The sequence below is a fragment of the Macrobrachium nipponense genome, chromosome 35, assembly GCF_015104395.2.
Source record: "Macrobrachium nipponense isolate FS-2020 chromosome 35, ASM1510439v2, whole genome shotgun sequence".
NCBI classification, from domain to species: domain Eukaryota; kingdom Metazoa; phylum Arthropoda; class Malacostraca; order Decapoda; family Palaemonidae; genus Macrobrachium; species Macrobrachium nipponense.
Window position 1 is genome coordinate 57,396,917 of NC_061096.1, and position 20,149 is coordinate 57,417,065.

At 46.9% G+C, this 20,149-nt stretch overlaps 1 protein-coding gene across 1 annotated transcript in view; it reads left to right on the forward strand.

Annotated features, from left to right (window-relative positions):
• The first annotated feature begins 328 nt into the window (after positions 1-328).
• Positions 329-20,149, forward strand: part of LOC135208813 (small ribosomal subunit protein mS33-like) — a 118,991-nt gene continuing 99,170 nt past the window's right edge. Inside the window, exon 1 of the mRNA XM_064241353.1 lies at positions 329-494. Coding sequence (XP_064097423.1) covers positions 358-494 — 137 coding nt within the window. The 5' untranslated portion in view covers positions 329-357. The remainder of the gene's footprint in view (positions 495-20,149) is intronic.

The following is a 20,149-nucleotide window of genomic DNA, read 5'->3' on the forward strand; positions in this document are numbered from 1 at the left end:
TAAGCCAACAAATTGTATTTGTTTGTAAAATGATTACCAATAATGAACTCAAGTTCTTAATTTTCTATATCTCACAAAAAATGTAACTAACCCTGTAGTGATATAGTGATTTGTATCTTTGTACTGACTGAAAAATACAGTTTCCATGCAGCCACATGTGGTAGGTTATAAATGATCTTAGTTTGGATCCTGTAAACATTGTTTAAAGATTCTCAACATGTTTACTGTTGCTTTCATTTGGTGAATCATTTTGAGAAAGGGAGGACATTTTTACTATCTAATTCATACGGCATTTTTTAACTGTAAAAAAATATCTTCTCAGGATTCCTTTGTACAACCAACAAAAAATTATTAAAAATGGCTACAAAGTTACCGGTGGCTTCAGGATTATATAATTATGCAAGACTTGCAGCAAATACAACAAATTACTCCAAGAGAATGAATCGTCTGAGTAATCGCATATTTGGTGAAGTTGTTCGTCCTACTCCCCAACCGTAAGTTGATTATTGTTTGAAATTTTGCTATCAGTTGCAAACAGCGAGGTTAAATATATTCTTACCATACATAAACCTATTTTATGCATACTAAGTTCAGCAAAAAAGGCATTAGCCAGGTTCTATATGAATGCTGTAATTCTCACCATCTTTGCCATTTACCCCCATACTGCCAAGTAGAAATGCATAACTGGTATAAAGACAGAAAACAAATGATAAATAAATTTATCAGGTACTAGAAACATTATCTGTGTGACCTCTGCTGATTCACTGAAACAACCAGTTTATTCATCTGATGTATAGTGTATTACTACTTAGTTTCACATAAGTGACTTACCAAACAATTACATTAGCTGTAAGCTTTCTTACCTGGCAGTCGAAAATTCAAATTTCCTGGTGGCGGTGTTGGCGTTGCCATTGTTCGTGTAGGTGATACGGGTTCCACCCACTTTCGGGAATACCCGGTACTGCTGAGCTAACTATTGTCAATTTGTTTTCTGTCAGGCATGGAGTAACACCTGTGGTTTTTTGTTGCAGTTGACTTTCGTCGACATATTGGATTGTATCTTTTTGGTGATGTACTATTTCTTGGTTGGATTTTTTTGTTTCATTAGTTATCTGTCTTGTTATTTGCAAATTATTGTGAAGATGTCTGATGCTAGTTCATCGTCAGTTAGGTTTTGCAGCAGTGGCTGCAAAATTAGATTAGCTAAACTATGTTACGATCCACACTCCAAGTGTGTTAAATATAGGGGTCAGTGCGTGTAGCGAGGAATTAACTTGCGATGAGTGCCATAGTTTAGATGAACAAGGTTGGAAGACTTTTCAAGCTCATTTGGCTAAAATGGACAAAGATAGGAAAAGGAAAGCAGCTCTTAGAGCTGATAATAAAGCTAGAGTAGAGACAACTCCTGTGTCTTTAGAGGCGAACAAACCGTCACTATCTTCTCCACTTTTGTCTAATATTTGTTCCGACACGGCATACAAACCTTCGGTCCTTTTACAATAGGAAGGTACTAGCGGCAGCTGGATAGGTCGTAAGCTTCGAACAAGGGGTTCGGTAGTTAACTGCTTGGTCCGACAGGCGCGCCTGGCAGCGCGACTGGGAGGTTAAACAAACCACTTTTGCTTTCGGCCTGCTGGGCGTGTAGACCGTATATCGTCGCTCTCTGCCCGCTTCATCGTCGTTGCTTTCGCCATGGTTGTGTTTTTCCTTTTTCTATTTATCTAGTGAAAAACTGAATTGTAAGTACAATCATTTCATATTTATTTCCATTGAATTCAATTGCGAATTAAAGGATCTTGGTTTCTCCACGCCCTCCGATTACCCGAGTGCCGGGTCTGAAGGGCGTAAGTGCGGGAATTCATTTTCCCCTAAATGAAATGATCCTCGTATATATTTTGGTTGGAAATGTGTAGATGAAAATCGTAAGTAAGTGCCCTTTTCATTATATTTTTTTTGACCTGTATGCTCGTTGCCGAGCGAATGCGCTCGGCACGAAAACTTATTCTGTATGGAAGTGGAATCGCAAGTACAGTATTCTTTTTCATTTTCATATATTTATTTTGATTGTAGCAATACTCATTTTGGATCAGTTTCCGATCTTACCCGGAAATTGATCCTTTCCCTTTTTAGTTTTTATTTGAATGAAGTGAAATCGCAAGTGCAGTTCTTTTTCATTTTCATATTTATTGAGATTGCATTATTTACTTGGATCAATGTTTTCCGCTATTTCCCAGGGAATTGATCCTTCCCCACCCCTTTTTATTGTATGAAGTGAAATCGCAAGGGCAGTATTCTTTTTTTCATTTTCATATATATTTGGATTGCATCAATTCATTATGGATCAAGGTTTCCGTTCATAATCGGGAATGGATCCTTTTACCCTGCGCTCGGTACCGAGGGTGCAAATGCGCTCGATCCGAGCCCTATTCATTGTGAAGTGAATCGTAATGCAAGATTCTTTTTCATTTTATTCCTTTATTATGATTGCATCAATATTTTATTTGGTTCAAGTTCCGCTCAGTCAGGAATTGATCCTTATGCCCTTGCATTCGGGCCGAGGGCACGATTGCTCTCGGGCTCTATTATTATTGTTGGGTACATGGGTGCTGTGCGGGGGTGGGGAACGAGAACCCCCCCCCCCCCCCCCCCCCGCTCAGCTCCCACAGATGGCCCTTCCCCTTGGTGGGGGGAGGTATCTGCGTTCTTCTCCTCGCCCGATCCGTCAGAGCGGGGAGAGGGCGCTCGGTGCCCGATGTACAATTGTATTCGGGGGTATTCCACTCGTTCGGTGTAGGGCTCACCCCCCCGCCGCGAGGGGACTTCCCCCCCACTAATCGCTACTACTGTTATTCCGCAGGTGCTACTGACCCGAGGGTGGACCTTGGTGAGGTATGGGCATCCTTCCATTTGCAGGGCGTGCTAGTGTCCAGGGGCTGCGGTCGGTCTATGTCTGGGCCTACTGCGGTCACCCATGGAGTATGGACCACGTCCAGGTGACGACGTCCCTTCTCACGTGGTAACAGTCTTGCCTACAGCCGCTGTAAAGTGCCGTTCGCCGTACCGAGAGGGGGGCGTGCCGCCGCCGCTCGTGGTTGCCGCGCTGCCGCGACCAACACTTCCGCTGCCCTAGAGCTCGCCCCTGGACCTGCCGCCGGTACCAGGATGTTGCGGCTGCTGCTCCACTTCCTGTGTTTCCGGTGCTGCCTGCCGTACCTGCCGATTCTGGGCTGACTGTCCATGCAGTTGCTGCGCTGGCTGTCCCTGCCGTTGCTGCGCTGGCTGTCCCTGCCGTTGCTGCGCTGGCTGTCCCTAACCGATGCTGTTGCTGGCTGTGCCTGCTGTTCCTGAGATGCCCATACCTGCTGACGTCGTCCCTGTTCGTGGTGGTACTACCCCAGACTATGGTCTGTCTGTACAGGTGCGTCCGGGCCCTGTGGCTTCGGCTACAGCAGCCCGGCTCCGCCCTGGATGGCAGATCTTAGGTCTGTCCTGAGGAAGCTGACGAAGAAGAGAGGAAGGTGTCGTCGTCGTCGTCGTCGTCTTCATCTTCTTCATCGTCGTCGGCTGCGCCTCTTCCCCCCTTCGACTTCTAAGGCTTCACAGCCGAGGAAGAAGAAGGTTGCCATCCTCCCTCCTAAGAAGTCTCCCTCGGGAGCTTCTTGGGACCCGTATCACCTCGGTGGGACGGGAGGGTTCCTTCCGCTGGTCCTCCTGCTCCTTCGGGAGTGGGGCCCGTCTCTTCTTCGCAAGGAAGAAGGACTACGGGGACCAGAAGGGTACCGGCTAACACCGGTACTTCCTCGCCTGGGTGTCAGTGGTTCTGCCACTGCATCAGGGTCCGTCTCGGCCTCTCGTTCGCGGGAGGTACCGAGTGTACGGTCGCCTACCAGCGACCGTGCAGCCAGGAACCAGACCTCTGAGCTCGCTCAGTGTCAGGTTCACGGCACAGGGCGGAAGACTGGTGACAGCCGCTCACGCGACTCTCACCAGACCAGCTCTCGCTCTCGCGGCGACCAGCTGGCTACCCGGGGACGTGACGGTCCACGACCGGCCACGGGCTGAGGCTGGGAAGAGGTCCTCCCGTTCGCTGGTTGCCAGCCCACGGCTGGAACCAGCGACGTGACGTGCCGTGAGGACAAGCACCGGTCTCACTGTGACAGTGGAGCCTGCAGGTCGCCTGACCGTCGCTCTCACAGAGAGCGATCGGGTACGGCAACCAGCACCAGCTCTTCTGACACTCGAGATCGGGCCGCTGTGCTCAGTCCAGCCGTTCTCCACAGCGAGACGGTTTTCGACCAGGCCTGCAGCTCGATCGCCACCGCGGGTTGACGATCGCCTGCAGCCCTCCAAGCCTGCTGGTTCTGCCAGCGAGCGATGAGGAGCGTCAGGTCTGCCTCTCCGTACCTTCAACCTCCTCGGGTTACACCGGGAGGAGCGAAGTATTGAGGAGTGATCGTGAGGGGTGCGCCCCTCATGATCCCACCACGACGCCCTACGTGCCAGGCACGTTCTTGGACCCGCCAGGACGTATGCGCAAGTGGATGGAGAAGACCGAGAGGGCTGTCGCTGTTCCCCCTCTTAGGAGGAAGGTTCTCGGAATATGCTCTTGTTTGAAGGGCTTAACGGTCCCACTCTGCAAGATGCTGTGACTTCCAAGATCCAGAGGAACTTTGCCGAGGTTATGGCGCTGATCGTCAGTCACAACGACCTCGGGGAAGGATCGCCGGATCGGCCCACTCCCCCACCAGCAGAGCCACGTCTCGGCTCGAGTCGTTTTGGGGCCCGAGAGGGAACCCAAATCGACGGTGGGTCTGCCGCGATCGGAGCTTGCGACTGTGTTGAACCAGGTAGTCTCTCGTCTCCGGACAAGAAGGCTCTCTCAGTTTCTGGAACCTCCGGTCGAACAAGCTACTTCACTCCTCTACTGCGACAGAGGCGTTTCTACGTGTCTTCGGACACCGTATTTGAATACCCCTTCGGTCCTCCTGAGAGGTTTCGACCTCGACGAGGACTGGAATGAGTCGGAGGACGGTATCGGCTCTCTCCTGTCGGTGTCGATCAGCCCCACCCAGACGACGTTCACAGTGGCGGCAGACCCTTACCTACAGTATGAGTTCGTAAACCCTCCTCGGAAAACGTTTTTCTCCTGACGATACGTTTTCCCAGGCTCTGAGAGGCCATCGCCGTAAGGCGATGGCTGCTCCTTTTCTTCTCCAAACTGCTAGTTCCGCTGGGAAGGCGAGCAGTATCCAATTTCTCCCCCATCCCTCTCTCCTTACGGCTACGAGGGAAAGGGGGAGGGATCCTACAGAGATTTCTCTGTAAGATCCCACGTTAGGGGCTGCGCTACCGGGGGGACCTTCGGGTCCTACCTGACGTAAGCCCCGGTCGTTGAGGAGGGATCCTGCCCCTTTCTCGATTTCTACGGGAATCGAGAGGACCACCAGCGATATCGTTTGACGAATTCGGTGGGGGGTTTCGCAGAGTGCTTAGAATTCTAACGGAATTTCTAGCGCACTCAGAGTGTTCGAGTTTTTTTACGATCTCCAAACACTTAGGCGAGACCACGGTCCAAAGTGATTGAGGAATCCCCGATAATTGTTACACGATAATCGGGAACCTCGCTTATGCTCGAATTCCTGTAATTTCTAGCATTTGGAAGAAGACTGCTGCTGAAAGAAGAGTATCTCACAGTAGGCGATTAACCTGGAATAGAGAAGAACGGACGGGAACTTCCAGTTTGGCTTGAACTATCGTCTTCGGTATTCTGTTCACCATTGAAGCTTTCCTTTGGGAAAGACTTCTCCTTCACTCTCTTGACTAGAGAACGAAGGCGGTCGATCTCCAATCCTTATTCTCATTCCTCGAGAGGAAAAGAATTTAGGATGGAGGTCGTTGTACAGAACTACAAATATACTACGTATTACCCTCGCGACATGATTCTTTTAACAGTTGAATTGTTGTCCGGGGGGTAGGCGCATACCGTAGTTAACTCTACGGTTTGTGACCGAGACGAATTGTATCTTAATTGAACTGCAACTCGGGGTTGCCTGCAACCTCCCAGCAGTTATCAGTTTCGATTTTAGATACTTGGTATTGTCACGACAACACCAAATCAGCTTTGTATATTTACCGAATCCGTTTCGGTTAAATATAATTGCTCGAGCGTATTCTTTATGCTCGATGGTTCTAGCCGAACGCATTCCTTCGTGGAATAATGGATACCTGGCAACTCAGGATGACGAGTCACCGAGAGCTACTGCGTATTGAACTGCCTGATAGCAGCTCAGTATCAGCTAGGTCTCGGAGATGCGACGGTCGTTACGTCTCTCTCTCCCCTGGTTGATTGACTACCGAACCGTATCTCTGCCCAACAATCATGGACTTAGGTCTCTGATTAACGGGGATTCTCGCAATAATGAAGGACCATCTACTGCTGTGACGCTCGATTTCATCGCCTTCGACATTGCGAGAATTTCAACAGAGATATCTTTCTGAAGAAACTCGACATCCCAGGCTGAGTGTTGAAGACTCTTCGTCAGCACCAAGATGACCTAGAAGTACACTCCCTCGAGTTACAAAGAACTTCTCCGTGGCGCAGGTACTGAAGGCAGGGGTCTGGTACAACCAGACCACTGGCACCTCCTTCTACCTTTTGGATATTGCCCACAGGTCCTTGGATCGTTTTCCTTGGGACCCGTGGTGGCTGCTAACACGTTGTGTAGCTAACCCAGACCCTAGCAGGGCTGAACAGCATCGAGTCCTGGTGTGGGACTGTAAGAATAGATAGTGAATGAGAGAGTGACTGGCTTCTCTTCCTATCTTTTCTCCCCCTCTACCTGTGGGTAGAGGGATAACGGCCATCACCTTGCTGGATAAGGACTGAGATGCCGGTGGGAGCTACTCGACAGAGCCCCATCCATCCACCCTTTCACTAGGGATGGGAGCGAATATCCACCACTTCCTCCTACAAGGGGGGGGAAGTGGATGCCAACAAGAGACAAACCATAACTTTATGTTGCCTCTTGCAAATAGGAACTTGTTCTTGTTTGCTGGTACGAAGAGATACGCTTGCCTCTCTCTTAGTACTTGGTCCAGAGGTCTTGACCATTAATCCTGCGGTGCACACCCCGATCAATCGGACAGAGGCTTGGATCCCTCCTCGCTCTTACGACCAGGGAGGCATTACAAGGTTGGCGAACACCAGTCTGTTCACAAAAGACTCAGATTCCTCCCACCAAGAAGTGAGTCTTCCTATTGTAAAAGGACCGAAGGTTTTTGTATGCCGTGTCAGAACAAATGACAATTTGTCCAAAATTGCATTTTTCCTAACTATACAAACCTGAGGTCCTTTTTACACATAGTCCACCTCATGCCACCCCTTCACTCTGCAGTTTTTGCTTGGGCCAAAAGCAAAGTGATTTGTTTACCTCCCAGTCGCGCGCTGCGCAGCCTGTCGGACAAGCAGTTAACTACCGAACCCCTTGTTCGAAAGCTTACGACCTATCCAGCTGCCGCTAGTACCTTCCTATTGTAAAAGGACCTCAGGTTTGTATAGTTAGGAAAAATGCAATTTTGGACGAAATTGTCATTTCACCTATTGATAGTCCTCCAACTTCAGTACCAATTACTCAGTCCAGGTATCCCTGTTTCCGATCCCAACACCATTTCCATGTTAGAGTCCAAAATGGACAAGAAATTTGAGTTTTTGGCAAAAACCATAATGTATTTAGGGATGTCTTTTCGTGCTTTTGTAGAGAAGTCAAGTGAAAAGGCCAGTGTTGGGCCAAGTGTCAGTGTTGTGTCCGAGGGAGGCGGCTGTCAGTCCCCCCATTTTCCTAGACGAAGTTCACTGTCTCGCTCCCCAACACCCAGGAAAAGACATACCCGAGGTCAAAGGGAGCTGGGAGGATTTTGCCCATGGGTCAGTTGCCGACTCTGTCGACTTAGTTCAAACTGTGAGTGCCTAAGAAACGTCACTGGAAAGGCATAGATATCAGTGATGTGCAGTTGTCGTCTGATTCAGAAGTGCAGTCACCTGTGTCGAGGCGACAGGTGTGGAGTGAATTAGTGTCGCGTCCGTTGAAGAGACATGTCCCATGCGCGAGAGGTACATTGCCACCAATTAAGAAATCCAAGAAGCATCCAAGAAGCACTGGAGTCCACAACCTTCCTGCAGTTTCGCTCTGGACCAGTTTCACACATGAAACTTACCGAACAATTACATAGCTATACGCCTTCTTACCTACGGCAGTCGAAATTCCAAATTTCTTCGGCGCTAATTAGCGCTGCTGACGTGTAGGTGATACAACCCCGCCCACTTTCGGGGATCCCCGGGTACTACTGAGCTTTGCTTGACAATTCGTTTTCTGCCACCACGGTGAAACACCTGTGTATTTCGCTGCAGTCAACTGTTTGCCATTTGTTTTTGTTTGACACCCGATTTGGTGAAGTAACAATTGTTTTCTTGTTGTGTTTGACAGCTTAGCTGCTTTCTTTATTCATATGTTTAGTGTGAGTTATGTCAGATTCAGGTCATCTGTTAGGTTTTGCAGCGAAGGTTGCAAAACTAGATTAGCCAAATTATGTTATGACCCACACTCAAAGTGCGTGAAATGTAGGGGGCAAGAGTGTACTAAAGAGCGTACATGTAATGAATGTGAAGATCTAGATGATCAAGGATGGAAGAGTTTTTTGTCTCATCTTGATAAGATGGAAAAAGTTAGGAAAAGAAAGGCAGCCATTAGGGCTGATAGTAGGGCTAGATTAGAGTCAAATCCTTTGCTGTCAGAGGCAAAGAAGCCCAACCCGCTTTGTCTTCTCCTATTTGTCAAACGTCTCTCCTATTGATAGTCCTCGTACTTCAGTACACTTAACTCCGGCTCAGGTTCCCCATGCTTCTGATTCCGACACCATTGCCCAATTAGAAAATAAGATGGATAGGAAATTTGAGCTGCTTGCTAAATCTGTCATGGATTTAGGTACATCTTTTCGTGAATTTGTGATTAAGTCTGGTGAAGTGAAAAGTGCAAGTGTATCCGAGGAGGCGGCTGTCCGTCCCTCCACGTCTCCTAGACCGAGGTCACTGTCTGCTCCCCAGCACCTGGGAGAAGACATACCGTGAGTCGAAGGGAGACTGGAGGGTTTGCCCACGGGCGGCCGTCGACTCAGTCGTGAATTTCGACTCGATTTCTGTAAAGAGACACCACTGGAAAGGTGTAGATGTGTCATGGTGTAGGTTTGTCGTCGGACTCGGAGGTGTGTTCGCCTGATACCAGGCGAAAGAAGTGGAGTGAAGTGTCACGCCCGTTGAAAAGGCGCGCAGTGCCATTGGATAATTCGTCATCATCTGTGAAGAGGGGGAGGGAAAAGAGTCCTCAACCCTCGTGTAGCTTTTGGGAGAACCTGTGTATCTTTCGCCTAGTAGAGGTTCGGGTGCTGTTCGCAAACGATCTCGCGAGGTATCAGTGTCGGACTCGCATGGTTTTGTCTCGCCGACTGAAACAAGGAAAGTTTCGACTCGTTCGCAGCTAACGAGAGAGAGAGTTCGACTCGCAAGTTTTTCATCAAGGAAGTTGTCTCCTTCGCCCGCACCATCGGGAGGATGATGCGAACAACAAAGAAGAAGCTTTTTTGGAAACCGTTGAGACAGCTTCAGGACTTAGTTAAGTCGTTGAAGAAAGTTAAGTCTTATACGGATGAAGAAGCCAAGCAGTCGACAATGTCGGATGGGGAGGATCAGTCGGAACAAGAGTCGAAAGCGGCTTCTGCTTACTCCAACTTAATGAAGTTTTTGTTGGCTTCTTATACGGAATTCGCGCCAGCTCCTCTATCTTCGCCTCCTTCTACCTTTGTTAAGAATAGGAAAGTACTTTCGGCGAGTACTACCTAAACTGGTGCTTTCGCAGTCGGCGAAAAAGAGTCTTCAAAGAAACAGAGAAGTGGCTGGAGAAGAAGAGGAAGTCTGGTAAAGCGCCTTCGCTGTCCACCGTCCAAGTACAGAAGACATATAAATTTTATGCTACCGGAGAATACCCTCTTTGGGAGTCGCTGCCTTCGCCCAAGGAGATTTCTCAGGTCTGGTAGATGCTAACAGAAGGACGCGTTTTCGTCGGCGAAAAATTTTCTTTCTCTTCGCCTGATTTCGACCACCTGATTAAGAACCTATTTAAGGTAATAGAAGTTTTCAGCTTCTAGACTGGACTATTGCTGCATTAGCAAGGAAAATAGAGGATTGTCAGTCTCTGGAAGATAGCTTGGCGACAGACTGGCTTGATGTATTATCGTGTGCCGACAAAGCAGTCAGGGATGGCTCAGGGGAGCTTGCATCTCTTTTTACTCTGGGCGTCCTAAAAAGAGAGAACTTTGGTGCTCTTTCACCTCCAGGGAGTAAACTTCTAACCAGAAGTCTGCTCTCATGTTTGCGCCATTATGTAAGTCGCATTTATTCCCTGAACAGGTTATTCAGCAAGTTCTCGCAGATCTAGAGAAAAAAGTCTACCAACGCTTATTGACTCGTTCGTCGACGCGACGTCCCAAAGACACCACCTACAGGAGCTAAAGGGTCACCTCTTCAGAAGCAACCTTTTCGCGGAGGAAAGTCTAGATGGCAACCCAGACCAAGGACTAATTTGCGTCCACAGGCCACAACCAGTAAGAAACCACCCTCGAGACAGTCGGACAAGTAGGAATTTTTACCCTCACACACCTGTAGGAGCAAGACTCCGCCTGTTTTGGCGGGAATGGAGTCGAAGAGGGGTCGGAACAGTGGGTGATCACAGTATTAAGAGAAGGTTATGTGATCCCCGTTTGTGCAAGATCCACCACTGTCTACTGCCAAGGAAGTAGAAGCCCTGATTACCAAGAAGGCCATAGAAATAGTGGAAGACATCTCACCGGGCTTTTACAACAGGCTGTCGTTGTCCCCAAGTCATCGGGGGGGCTGGAGGCCGGTCCTGGATGTGAGTGCTCTCAATATCTTTGTTCTGACGACGAAGTTTCGTATGGAAACCAACCGTCGGTCATGTCAGCTCTTCGACCAGGAGACTGGATGGTATCGTTGGGACATGAAGATGCATATTTCCATGTACCTATTCATCGGAGCTCCAGGAAATATCTACGTATTTACTCTGAGTCCTGGCCCCGGTAAGTCGATGGTTACATTTGATGGGAATCAATATTGCTTTTTATCTGGACGACTGGCTTCTAAGGTCCGACTCCAGTCTCCAGTGTGTGAGGGATTTAAATCGGACACTAATATTAACACAGCAACTGGGATATTAAGTAACTGAATTTAGAGAAGAAGTCACAGTAGTCCCCACCGAGTCAGAGGTTCCATATTTGGGGGACTTGATTCCTGGACTCACCAAGTTTTTTGGGTTTTTCGGGTTTTTCCTTCCCCAAGGAGAATAGTGCTCCTCCTTGCGACTGTAACGGAAGCTGTTAAACCGCTCGTCCTGCACTGGCTCTGGAGTGGATGAGACCTGTTAGGGACTCTCGCTTCGGTGGAGACTTTTGTTACACTTGGTCGTCTTCACATGAGGACGCTACAATTCTACCTAAAGGCCAATTGGGACCGGAAAAATTCAACCGGATTCGACTGTTATTCCGATCTCCGAGGAAAATCAAGGAAGATCTTCGTTGGTGGTTGTCGGAGGAAAGAGCTCAGGAGGGTTTGTCCCTCGAAAGAACGAATCCAGAGCTAGAATTTATGCCGACGCATCGGACTCAGGATGGGGAGCCCTGTTGGGGAAAAGAGAAGACATCAGGTATCTGTACGGAACAGGAGAGAGGTCTTCATATCAACATAAAAGAGCTGAAAGCAATTTTTCTTGGGCTTCAAAAGTTTCACCCTCTAGTCGAAGGGAAGAAAGTTCCGGTGTTCTCGGACAACACCACAGCGCTGTCATATATAAGAAAACAGGGAGGGACACATTCGTTCTCCTGTACAGAATGACGGAGCATCTTCTTCTGTGGGCGAATGCACACAAAGGGACTCTCTTCCCCAGATACGTGCAAGGGAAGCTCAACGTTTTAGCAGACGAACTCAGTCGTGCGCATCAGGTTCTTCCGACGGAGTGGACATTGGATATTAGAGTTTGTCAGGATCTATGGCGGTTGTGGGGGACAACCAACGATAGACCTCTTGCAACGTCCAGGAACAACAGGCTTCCTCTATTCTGTTCTCCGGTTCCGGACCCGTTAGCCTGGAAAACGGATGCAATGCTTCTCGACTGGTCAGGTCTGAATGTTACGCATTTCCACCATTTGCGATGATCAGAGAAGGTATCAAACAAGTTCCAGAGTCACCAGAACGTTACGATGACTAATAGCTCCTTTTTGGCCCGAGAAAGGAGGGGTTCCGGATCTCCTGAGGATGTTAGTAGACTTCCCCAGGCTTCTGCCACAAATTCCATCGCTACTCAAACAGCCCCATTTCGACAGAAATCACCAAGGGTTGTCGTATCTCGCTCTGACAGGATTCAGACTGTCCGGGACCTGGTCAGAGCGAAAGGTTTTTCAAGAAGAGAGGCAGAGGCTATTGCTAACTGTAGAAGAGCTCTTCGGCCAAACTCTATCAGTCAAAATGGGGAGTTTTTAGAAATTGGTGCAGAGAAAGTCACACAACTTCTTCTAAAAGAAACCTCTATACAAGAGATAGCAAACTTCCTAATATATCTGAGAGACGTTAGGAGTTATCGACTTCGACAATAAAAGGATACAGATCTATGTTGGCATCAGTTTTTAAACATAGAAACTTAAATATATCTAATAACTCGGACATCAGCGACTTGATTAAATCTTTTGAGTCCACTAGGACAAGGAGACCAGGTTTAGTGGACTGGAATTTAGACGTGGTATTGTCCTGGCTCTCTAAAGCGAATTTTGAACCTCTTAATTCGGCTTCTTTGAAGGATCTTACTAAGAAGACGTTATTCTTAGTCGCCTTAGCTTCAGCTGGTAGAATCAGCGAGATGCAAGCAATGAGTAAAGAGATAGGATACACAAGACAAAGCTGTGTGTGCCTATACTCAGGATTCTTTAGCGAAGAATGAAGATCCTTCGAGACCATGGCCTCGTTTCTTCTCCATTCGAAGCTTGTCAGGATTAGTAGGAGAAGAGGACGAAGAACGTTCTTTGTGTCCGGTGAGAGCACTGAAATTTTATATTCATAAAACAAAGGCTTTGAGAGGAAGTTCGAATCGATTGTGGTGTTCGGTTAAAGATCCGAGCCGTCCTATGTCTAAGAACGCAATTTCGTTCTTTTTAAGGAGCCTGATTCAGGAAGCACACACGTCAGTAAGAGATCAGACTCTACAGGTGTGTAAAGTTAAAGCCCACGAGGTTAGGGCAGTAGCGACTTCCATGGCTTTTAGACATAATACGTCGCTAGCATCTATTTTGCAAGCTACGTTCTGGAGGTCGAGATCGGTTTTTGCTCTCCATTACCTGAAGGATGTGGAAGCAACGTTTGATAATTGTTGTCGTTTAGGACCTTTGTCGGTGATGGGCATGGTGTTGGGAAAGGAAGCATAGGGGGATTTGGTCCAATTCCCCTTCCTTTTGACTATCTCTTTGTCTTGATTAGAAGGTGGTCAAGTTTTTGGGAAGCCTGGGGGTACACGGTACCAGGAGTACCCGCCAGTTTTTATGGTAGGGTTTTGGTTTATTATTTTTTTATTTTTTTGGTATGTGTAGGTGATGGTCTTTGATTGTTTATTTTAATCTGGTCACAGCCCAGGGCAAGGGCGCATATTATTTCATTCTGATCAACCATCGGTGAACCTCCAGGGTTGCAGAATACCCACTAGTAGTAGGAACGATCCTGGCGGCCACTACTGCCACGTTCCCTACAAGTGATGAGAGCGCCGACCAGAGGCAGTATTCTCCTGCAGCTGCTCTCTCACGAGGTAAGGTACTACAACATTCTTGCAATGTGAGTTTTTTCTTATTTGCATTTAAAGTCCATATACCCACCAGCAGCGGTAATGTGGATTCAGCTATGTAATTGTTCGGTAAGTTTCATGTGTGAAAATGAAAATGGTATTTTTATTATAAATAAGGTTTCACACATACTTACCGACAAGTACATGATTAAAGCCCTCCCTCCTCCCCACAGATGGACTCAACGAATTGTCAAGCAAAGCTCAGTAGTACCGGGGATCCCGAAAGTGGGCGGGGTTGTATCACCTACACGTCAGCAGCGCCAATTAGCGCCGAGAAATTTGGAATTTCGACTGCCGTAAGGTAAGAAGCGTATAGCTATGTAATTGTTCGGTAAGTATGTGTGAAACCTTATTTTATAATAAAAATACCATATTTTCCGGGAAGATCATCTGTCCTCTCCAGATAGTGTAGCTTCGGACGAAGTTAGACGCTCTTGTGCGGTCCAGCTCTCGTACACTTGCGATGTCAACTGGCCTCATCGTATATCGACAGGAGTTTCGATTCGTTCGCCTCATATGACTCGTGTCATTTCGACTCCTAGTCGATCGTTTTCGAAGAAGAGCTGTACGACAGCCATGACTTCGACTTCAACCAAGGATGATTCGAAGACAAAATCTTTGGTAGAGGATTCTTCATTAGGCCCTTTAAGACATCAGCTTCTAGAATAAATGGTCTTTTGAAGAAAGCAACGAACCAGACTGAAGAGGAAGATGGTGGGTGTTCTGTCCTGTCGGAAGAGGAAATGCAGCTTATTCTAGTCTGTTAAGGTTTCTTTTGCAGACTTATCTGGACTTTTTTCAGCCAGCTTCACCTTCTTCTCCTCCGTCGATGTTCGTGAAGGATAGGAGATCAGTGCCTTGGGGTTTACTGAAATCAGTTTCTCTCTCAGTCCTTGAAGAAAGCACTGAAGGAAGTAGAAGAGTGGCTTGCAAAGAAGAGGGAGTCAGGCAAGGCTTCGTTCGCCTACCCTCCGTCGAAGCTTCAGAATAAAACCTACAGGTTTTATGGGACAGGAGAATTCCTTCCTTGGGAGTATCTGCCTCCACCCAAGGAGACTTCTCCGGCCTTGTAGACTCGCACAGAAGAGCAGTGTTCTCGGCTGCGAAAGTGTTGTTCTCTTCACCCGAGTTGGATCACCTGGTGAAGAACTTGTACAAAGTGATCAAGGTCTTCAGTTTTCTGGATTGGACAATAGCAGCGTTAGCCAAAAAAATAGAAGATTGCCAGTCTCTGAATGAAGAATTTTCTGGGAACTGGCTCAATGTTTTGTCCTGTGCGGATAAGGCAACGAGAGATGGCCGCTCTATTTACTATGGGAGTACTCAAGAAGCGAGAACGGTGGTGCTCCTTCACATCTCAAGGAGTAACCATGAACCAAAAATTGGTGTTGTTGTTCTCCCCATTGAGTAAGTCTCACCTGTTCCGGGAAGAAACCATTCAACAGGTACTGTCGGTACCTCAAGGAAAAAGTTACTAATGACCTTCTTTCACAGTCAGCGAGAAGGCCTAAGGAACCTCCAGCGACGGGAGCTAAAGCTTTCCCTCTACAAAAGTACCCCTTTCGAGGAGGCAAGTTGAGTGGCAGCAGAGACCAAGGACAAACCTACGACCAACGTCAGAGTCTACCAAGAAACCTTCTATAAAACAGCAGAGAAATGAATGAGAGGTCCTTCACACACCCTTGGGGGTGAGACTCCACGACTACTGGGAAGAATGGAGTCAAAGAGGAGCGGAACAGTGGGCAGGTGCTTCGAGAGGGATATGCGATCCCATTTATGCAAGATTCACCACTGTCCAATACACTTATCTGTTTGACAGCGTACTCCGACAGGGTTCAACAAGAGCTTTGGATTTAGCCAAAGAAAGAAGTAGAATAAACTCATCAGCAAAGAAGCCATAGAGGAGGTATCAGACAAGAACTCCCAAGGATTCTACAACAGGCTTTTTGTAGTCCCAAGGCACCAGAGGGGGATGGAGACTCGTGTTGGGTGTAAGCGCTTTGAACCTCTTGGTCCGGAAGACGAAATTCCGAATGGAAACAGTCGATCGGTGATGTCAGCCATCCAACTGGGTGGCTGGATGGTGTCTCTCGACATGAAGGATGCATACTTCTTTGTCCCCATCCATCAGAACTCCAGGAAGTTCCTGAGATTCGTGTTTAAGAAGAGAGTCTTCCAGTTCAGAGCCCTCTGCTTCGGACTGTCAACCGCCCCTCAAGTATTTACTCGGATTCTCGCTCCCCTAGGAAAATGGCTGCATTTGATGGGGATCAATACAGCTTTTTACTTAGACGACTGACTCCTGAGAGCCAGATCCAATCGTCAGTGTGTGAAGGACTTAGAGAAGACACTTATTTTGACGCAACAATTGGGTATTCTAATAAACATGGAGAAGTCCCAATTGATTCCAACTCAGAGGATTCTCTATTTAGGGATGATACTAGACTCTCTAGCTTTTCGAGCTTTTCTCTCCCCAAAGAGGATAGAGTCCTGCCTGTCGACAGTCAAACAATTTCTTGTTCACCCGTCCTGCTCAGACCTAGAATGGATGAGCCTCCTCGGGACCCTGGCTTCAGAGGAGAGTTTTGTCAGGTTAGGACGCCTACACATGAGGTCGCTTCAGTTCTTCCTGAAAGCTAATTGGTCTCGGAAGATGCAACCGGACTCGCTAGTCTTCCCTTTTGAGAAGAGATAAAAGTGGATCTTCGTTGGTGGCAATCGGGGGAAAGATTACAAGAAGGACTTTTCTTGGTCGTGTTGAACCCCGACCTGCCGTTCTTCTCAGACGCCTCGGACAGCAGATAGGGAGCCCTTCTAGGAGACAGGAGATTATCAGGTCTGTGGACAGAACAAGAAAATACCTTACACAATGTGAAAGAGTTAAAAGCCATCCTCTTAGGACTACAAACATTTGACCCGCCAGTCACTGGAAGGAAGATAGCGATATATACGGACAACACCACAGCGTTTTCATACGTACAGAAGCAGGGAGGGACCCACTCGTTCTCTCTCAACAAGATAGCCGAAGATCTCCTCACCTGGACGAACGAGAAGAGGATCAGCCTTTTTCCAAGATTTGTCCAATGAAAAAATGAACGTTATTCCAGACGAACTGAGTCGTGCGAATCAGGTTTTACTGACAGAATGGACTCTGAACGAGAGAGTGTGTCAGGACCTCTGGAAGCTTTGGGGAAGACCATCAATAGACCTGTTCACCACATCAAGGAACAATCACCTTGTTTTCTGTTCTCCGATTCCAGAACCACTAGCGTGGAGAACAGATGCAATGGTGCTAGATTGGACAGGACTAGACGTTTATGATTTTCCTCCCTTTGGGATGATAAGAGGTATTAGACAAACTTCAGTCACACCAGAATGTGACAATGACCCTAGTAGCTCCGTTCTGGCCCAGGAAAGATTGGTTCCCAGACCTTCTTGGTCTGCTAGTGGATTTTTCCGGACTACTTCCACAAAGTCCATCACTTCTCAGACAACCCCATTTCAACTGATATCACCAAGGATTGTCCGCTCTGGCCCTGACAGGATTCAGACTGTCAGGAACCTCGTCAGAGCAAAAGGTTTTTCGCAACGGGTGCCAGAAGCTATTGCTAGCTGCAGAAGAGGCTCTTCTGCCAAGCTCTACCAGTCCAAGTGGAGAGTCTTTAGGTCAGGATGCAAACGACATAGGATCTCTTCTTCTGAAAATATATAACAGAAATCGCGGACTTTATGTTATCTCTGAGGGACTCCAAGAAGTTGGACACTACGACTATTAAAGGATATAGGGCCATGCTTACATCAGTATTTAAGCATAGAGGCCTCAACATCTTGTCAAATCAGGACATCAGCGACCTGATCAGATCCTTTAGCTCCTCCAAAATATTCAAGCCCGACGAAGTGGAATGGAATTTGGATGTGGTTTTAAGGTGGCTTTCTGGTCCCCAATTTGAACCATTGAATTCGGCAACCTTAAGAGATGTAACTAGGAAGGCACTATTCCTAGCTGCCTTAGCCACAGCGGGAAGAGTAAGCAAGTTGCAGGCAATGAGTAAGGAAGTAAGTTTCACCCAGGGCAATGTAGTTTGTTCATATGTAACAGAGTTCCTTGCTAAGAACGAGGATCCTTTAAATCCTTGGCCCCGTTCTTTCGGGATAAAGAACACAACGGACTTAGTCGGGGCGGAAGACGAGGACCGTACGTTGTGTCCAGTTAGAGCCATCAGACTACCTGACTAGGACAGAAACTTTTAGAGTAGAGTCGAACCGACTCTGGTGCTCGGTGAGAGACCCATCTCGGCCTCTTTCAAAGAATGCAGCGTCGTTCTTCCTGAGGAGTTTGATTCGAGAAGTGCATGCCCAAACTCAGGAACAAACTCTTTGTGTGCTGAAAGTGAAGACGCACGAGATTCGTGCAGTAGCAACGTCTTTGGCTTTCAGACAAAATATGTCTCTATCCTCCATCTCCATTATGCAAACAACATTCTGGAGTTCGAAATCGGGGTTTGCATCGCACCATTTGAAGGAGGTAGAAACTACTTTCGAAAACTGTTTTAGATTGGGACCATTGTCAGTAGCGGGAATGGTGTTGGGAGAGGAAGTATAGGGGGACTCTGTTTTTCCCTCTACTATCTCCCCACCTTGGATTTAAGGTTGTTGAGTTTTTGGGAAGCCTGGGGGTACATGTACCCGAAGTACCTGCCAGTTCTTATGTATGGTTAAGGGTATCATGTGGTTTTTAGTGTAGGTGATGGTGTTGTGTTGTTTTATCTGGTCTTTTGCCCGGGGCAAGGGTAAATTATTGATTTTTTGTTAATCATCGGTGTACTTCCATGGTTGCAAAAATCCCACCATTATTTGGGACAACCCTCTCCATTACTGCCACGTGTCCTACATGTGATGAGAGTGCCAACCAGAGGCAGTATCTACCTGTAGCTGCTCTCTCATAAGGTAAAGGTACTGCAAACATTATAATAATGTGAGCACATTATTATTGTTTTTGTTCATGAAGCTGTCCATATATGTACCCACCTTCCGGGTATCCACAGGTCTTCTTCCAACTGCTTTATTCCAACTGCCTTTTTTCCGTCGGCGATGGTTCCTTCAATACTTCATAATACTGCGAAAGAACAAGACCACCAGCAGATAGTTCCAAAAGAGTCGTTAGGTAGTTTACACTTGAAAGGATGTACCTCAAAACGAAAATAAACAATATGCTGTGTTTATCCTCAAGTGCAAACAACCATTAATACCAATTCACAGTTTACATAAGTTATCACTGGGTAACATAGTTTTACCCAAAAGTGAGAAAAGGAACAATAGATTCTATAATTACCCAACTACCAATATCAACAAAAAAAGAACATGAGCACTCAGTAAACAAGTAGTTCCTAACAAGAGTCATACACTTGCTTTTTATTGCTTGTTCTTTCAGGTGTCACCTTTAGTTTTATATTTATATCTTTTTATTTTATTTGTATGGTAGGCCACCCAATGTAAAGTAGTAGTCTTTATATTATTGTAGATTCTCTGGATTATTGTAGTCTCAGGATGTTAGAAAGACAATGAAGTTTTTTTTTTCTTATTTCATTCAAACTAGCGATAGATACACAAGTATAAGAAAACATACAAAATTAGATTATCTAGAGGTGTTGTGGCAAAGTGTTGATGTTGAAGCCTTTCTTACCCACGGCTTGGTAAGGTCTACAACCTCACCCTCTGGATCCTCTGTTCCTTCTCCGCTTCCTCTGCTTTCTTTGCTTCTTCTCTCGATCTCTCTTCAAAGAAATCCCTCTTTCAGTAGTAGGCGGACTTTTTCTGTTGCCGCCTTTGGTGTTCTTTATTGGTTGATCACATCTATGTCACCTGGTTGGGCAGAAATTAATTCTCACGCCTCCTTTGATGGGGCGTAACCAATGACATCACCGGAAATGTACTGGTTCCAGTGGAAGTTGAAAGGTTAGTAAATAAAACAACGAAGGCCCTTGTTTAATGGCTGCCCGTAGGATAAACACTTCACTTGTCTGGGTTATTATGAAAACTTCTGTTGCTCACTCTCTCTCTCTCTCTCTCTCTCTCTCTCTCTCTCTCTCTCTCTCTCTCTCTCTCTCTCTCTCTCTCATCTCATCTCTCTCTCTCGCTCCTTTTTCTATTCTCTCTGTCTATCCATGCTGTCTATCAGTGTATCTCTCTTTCTCTTTTTATAC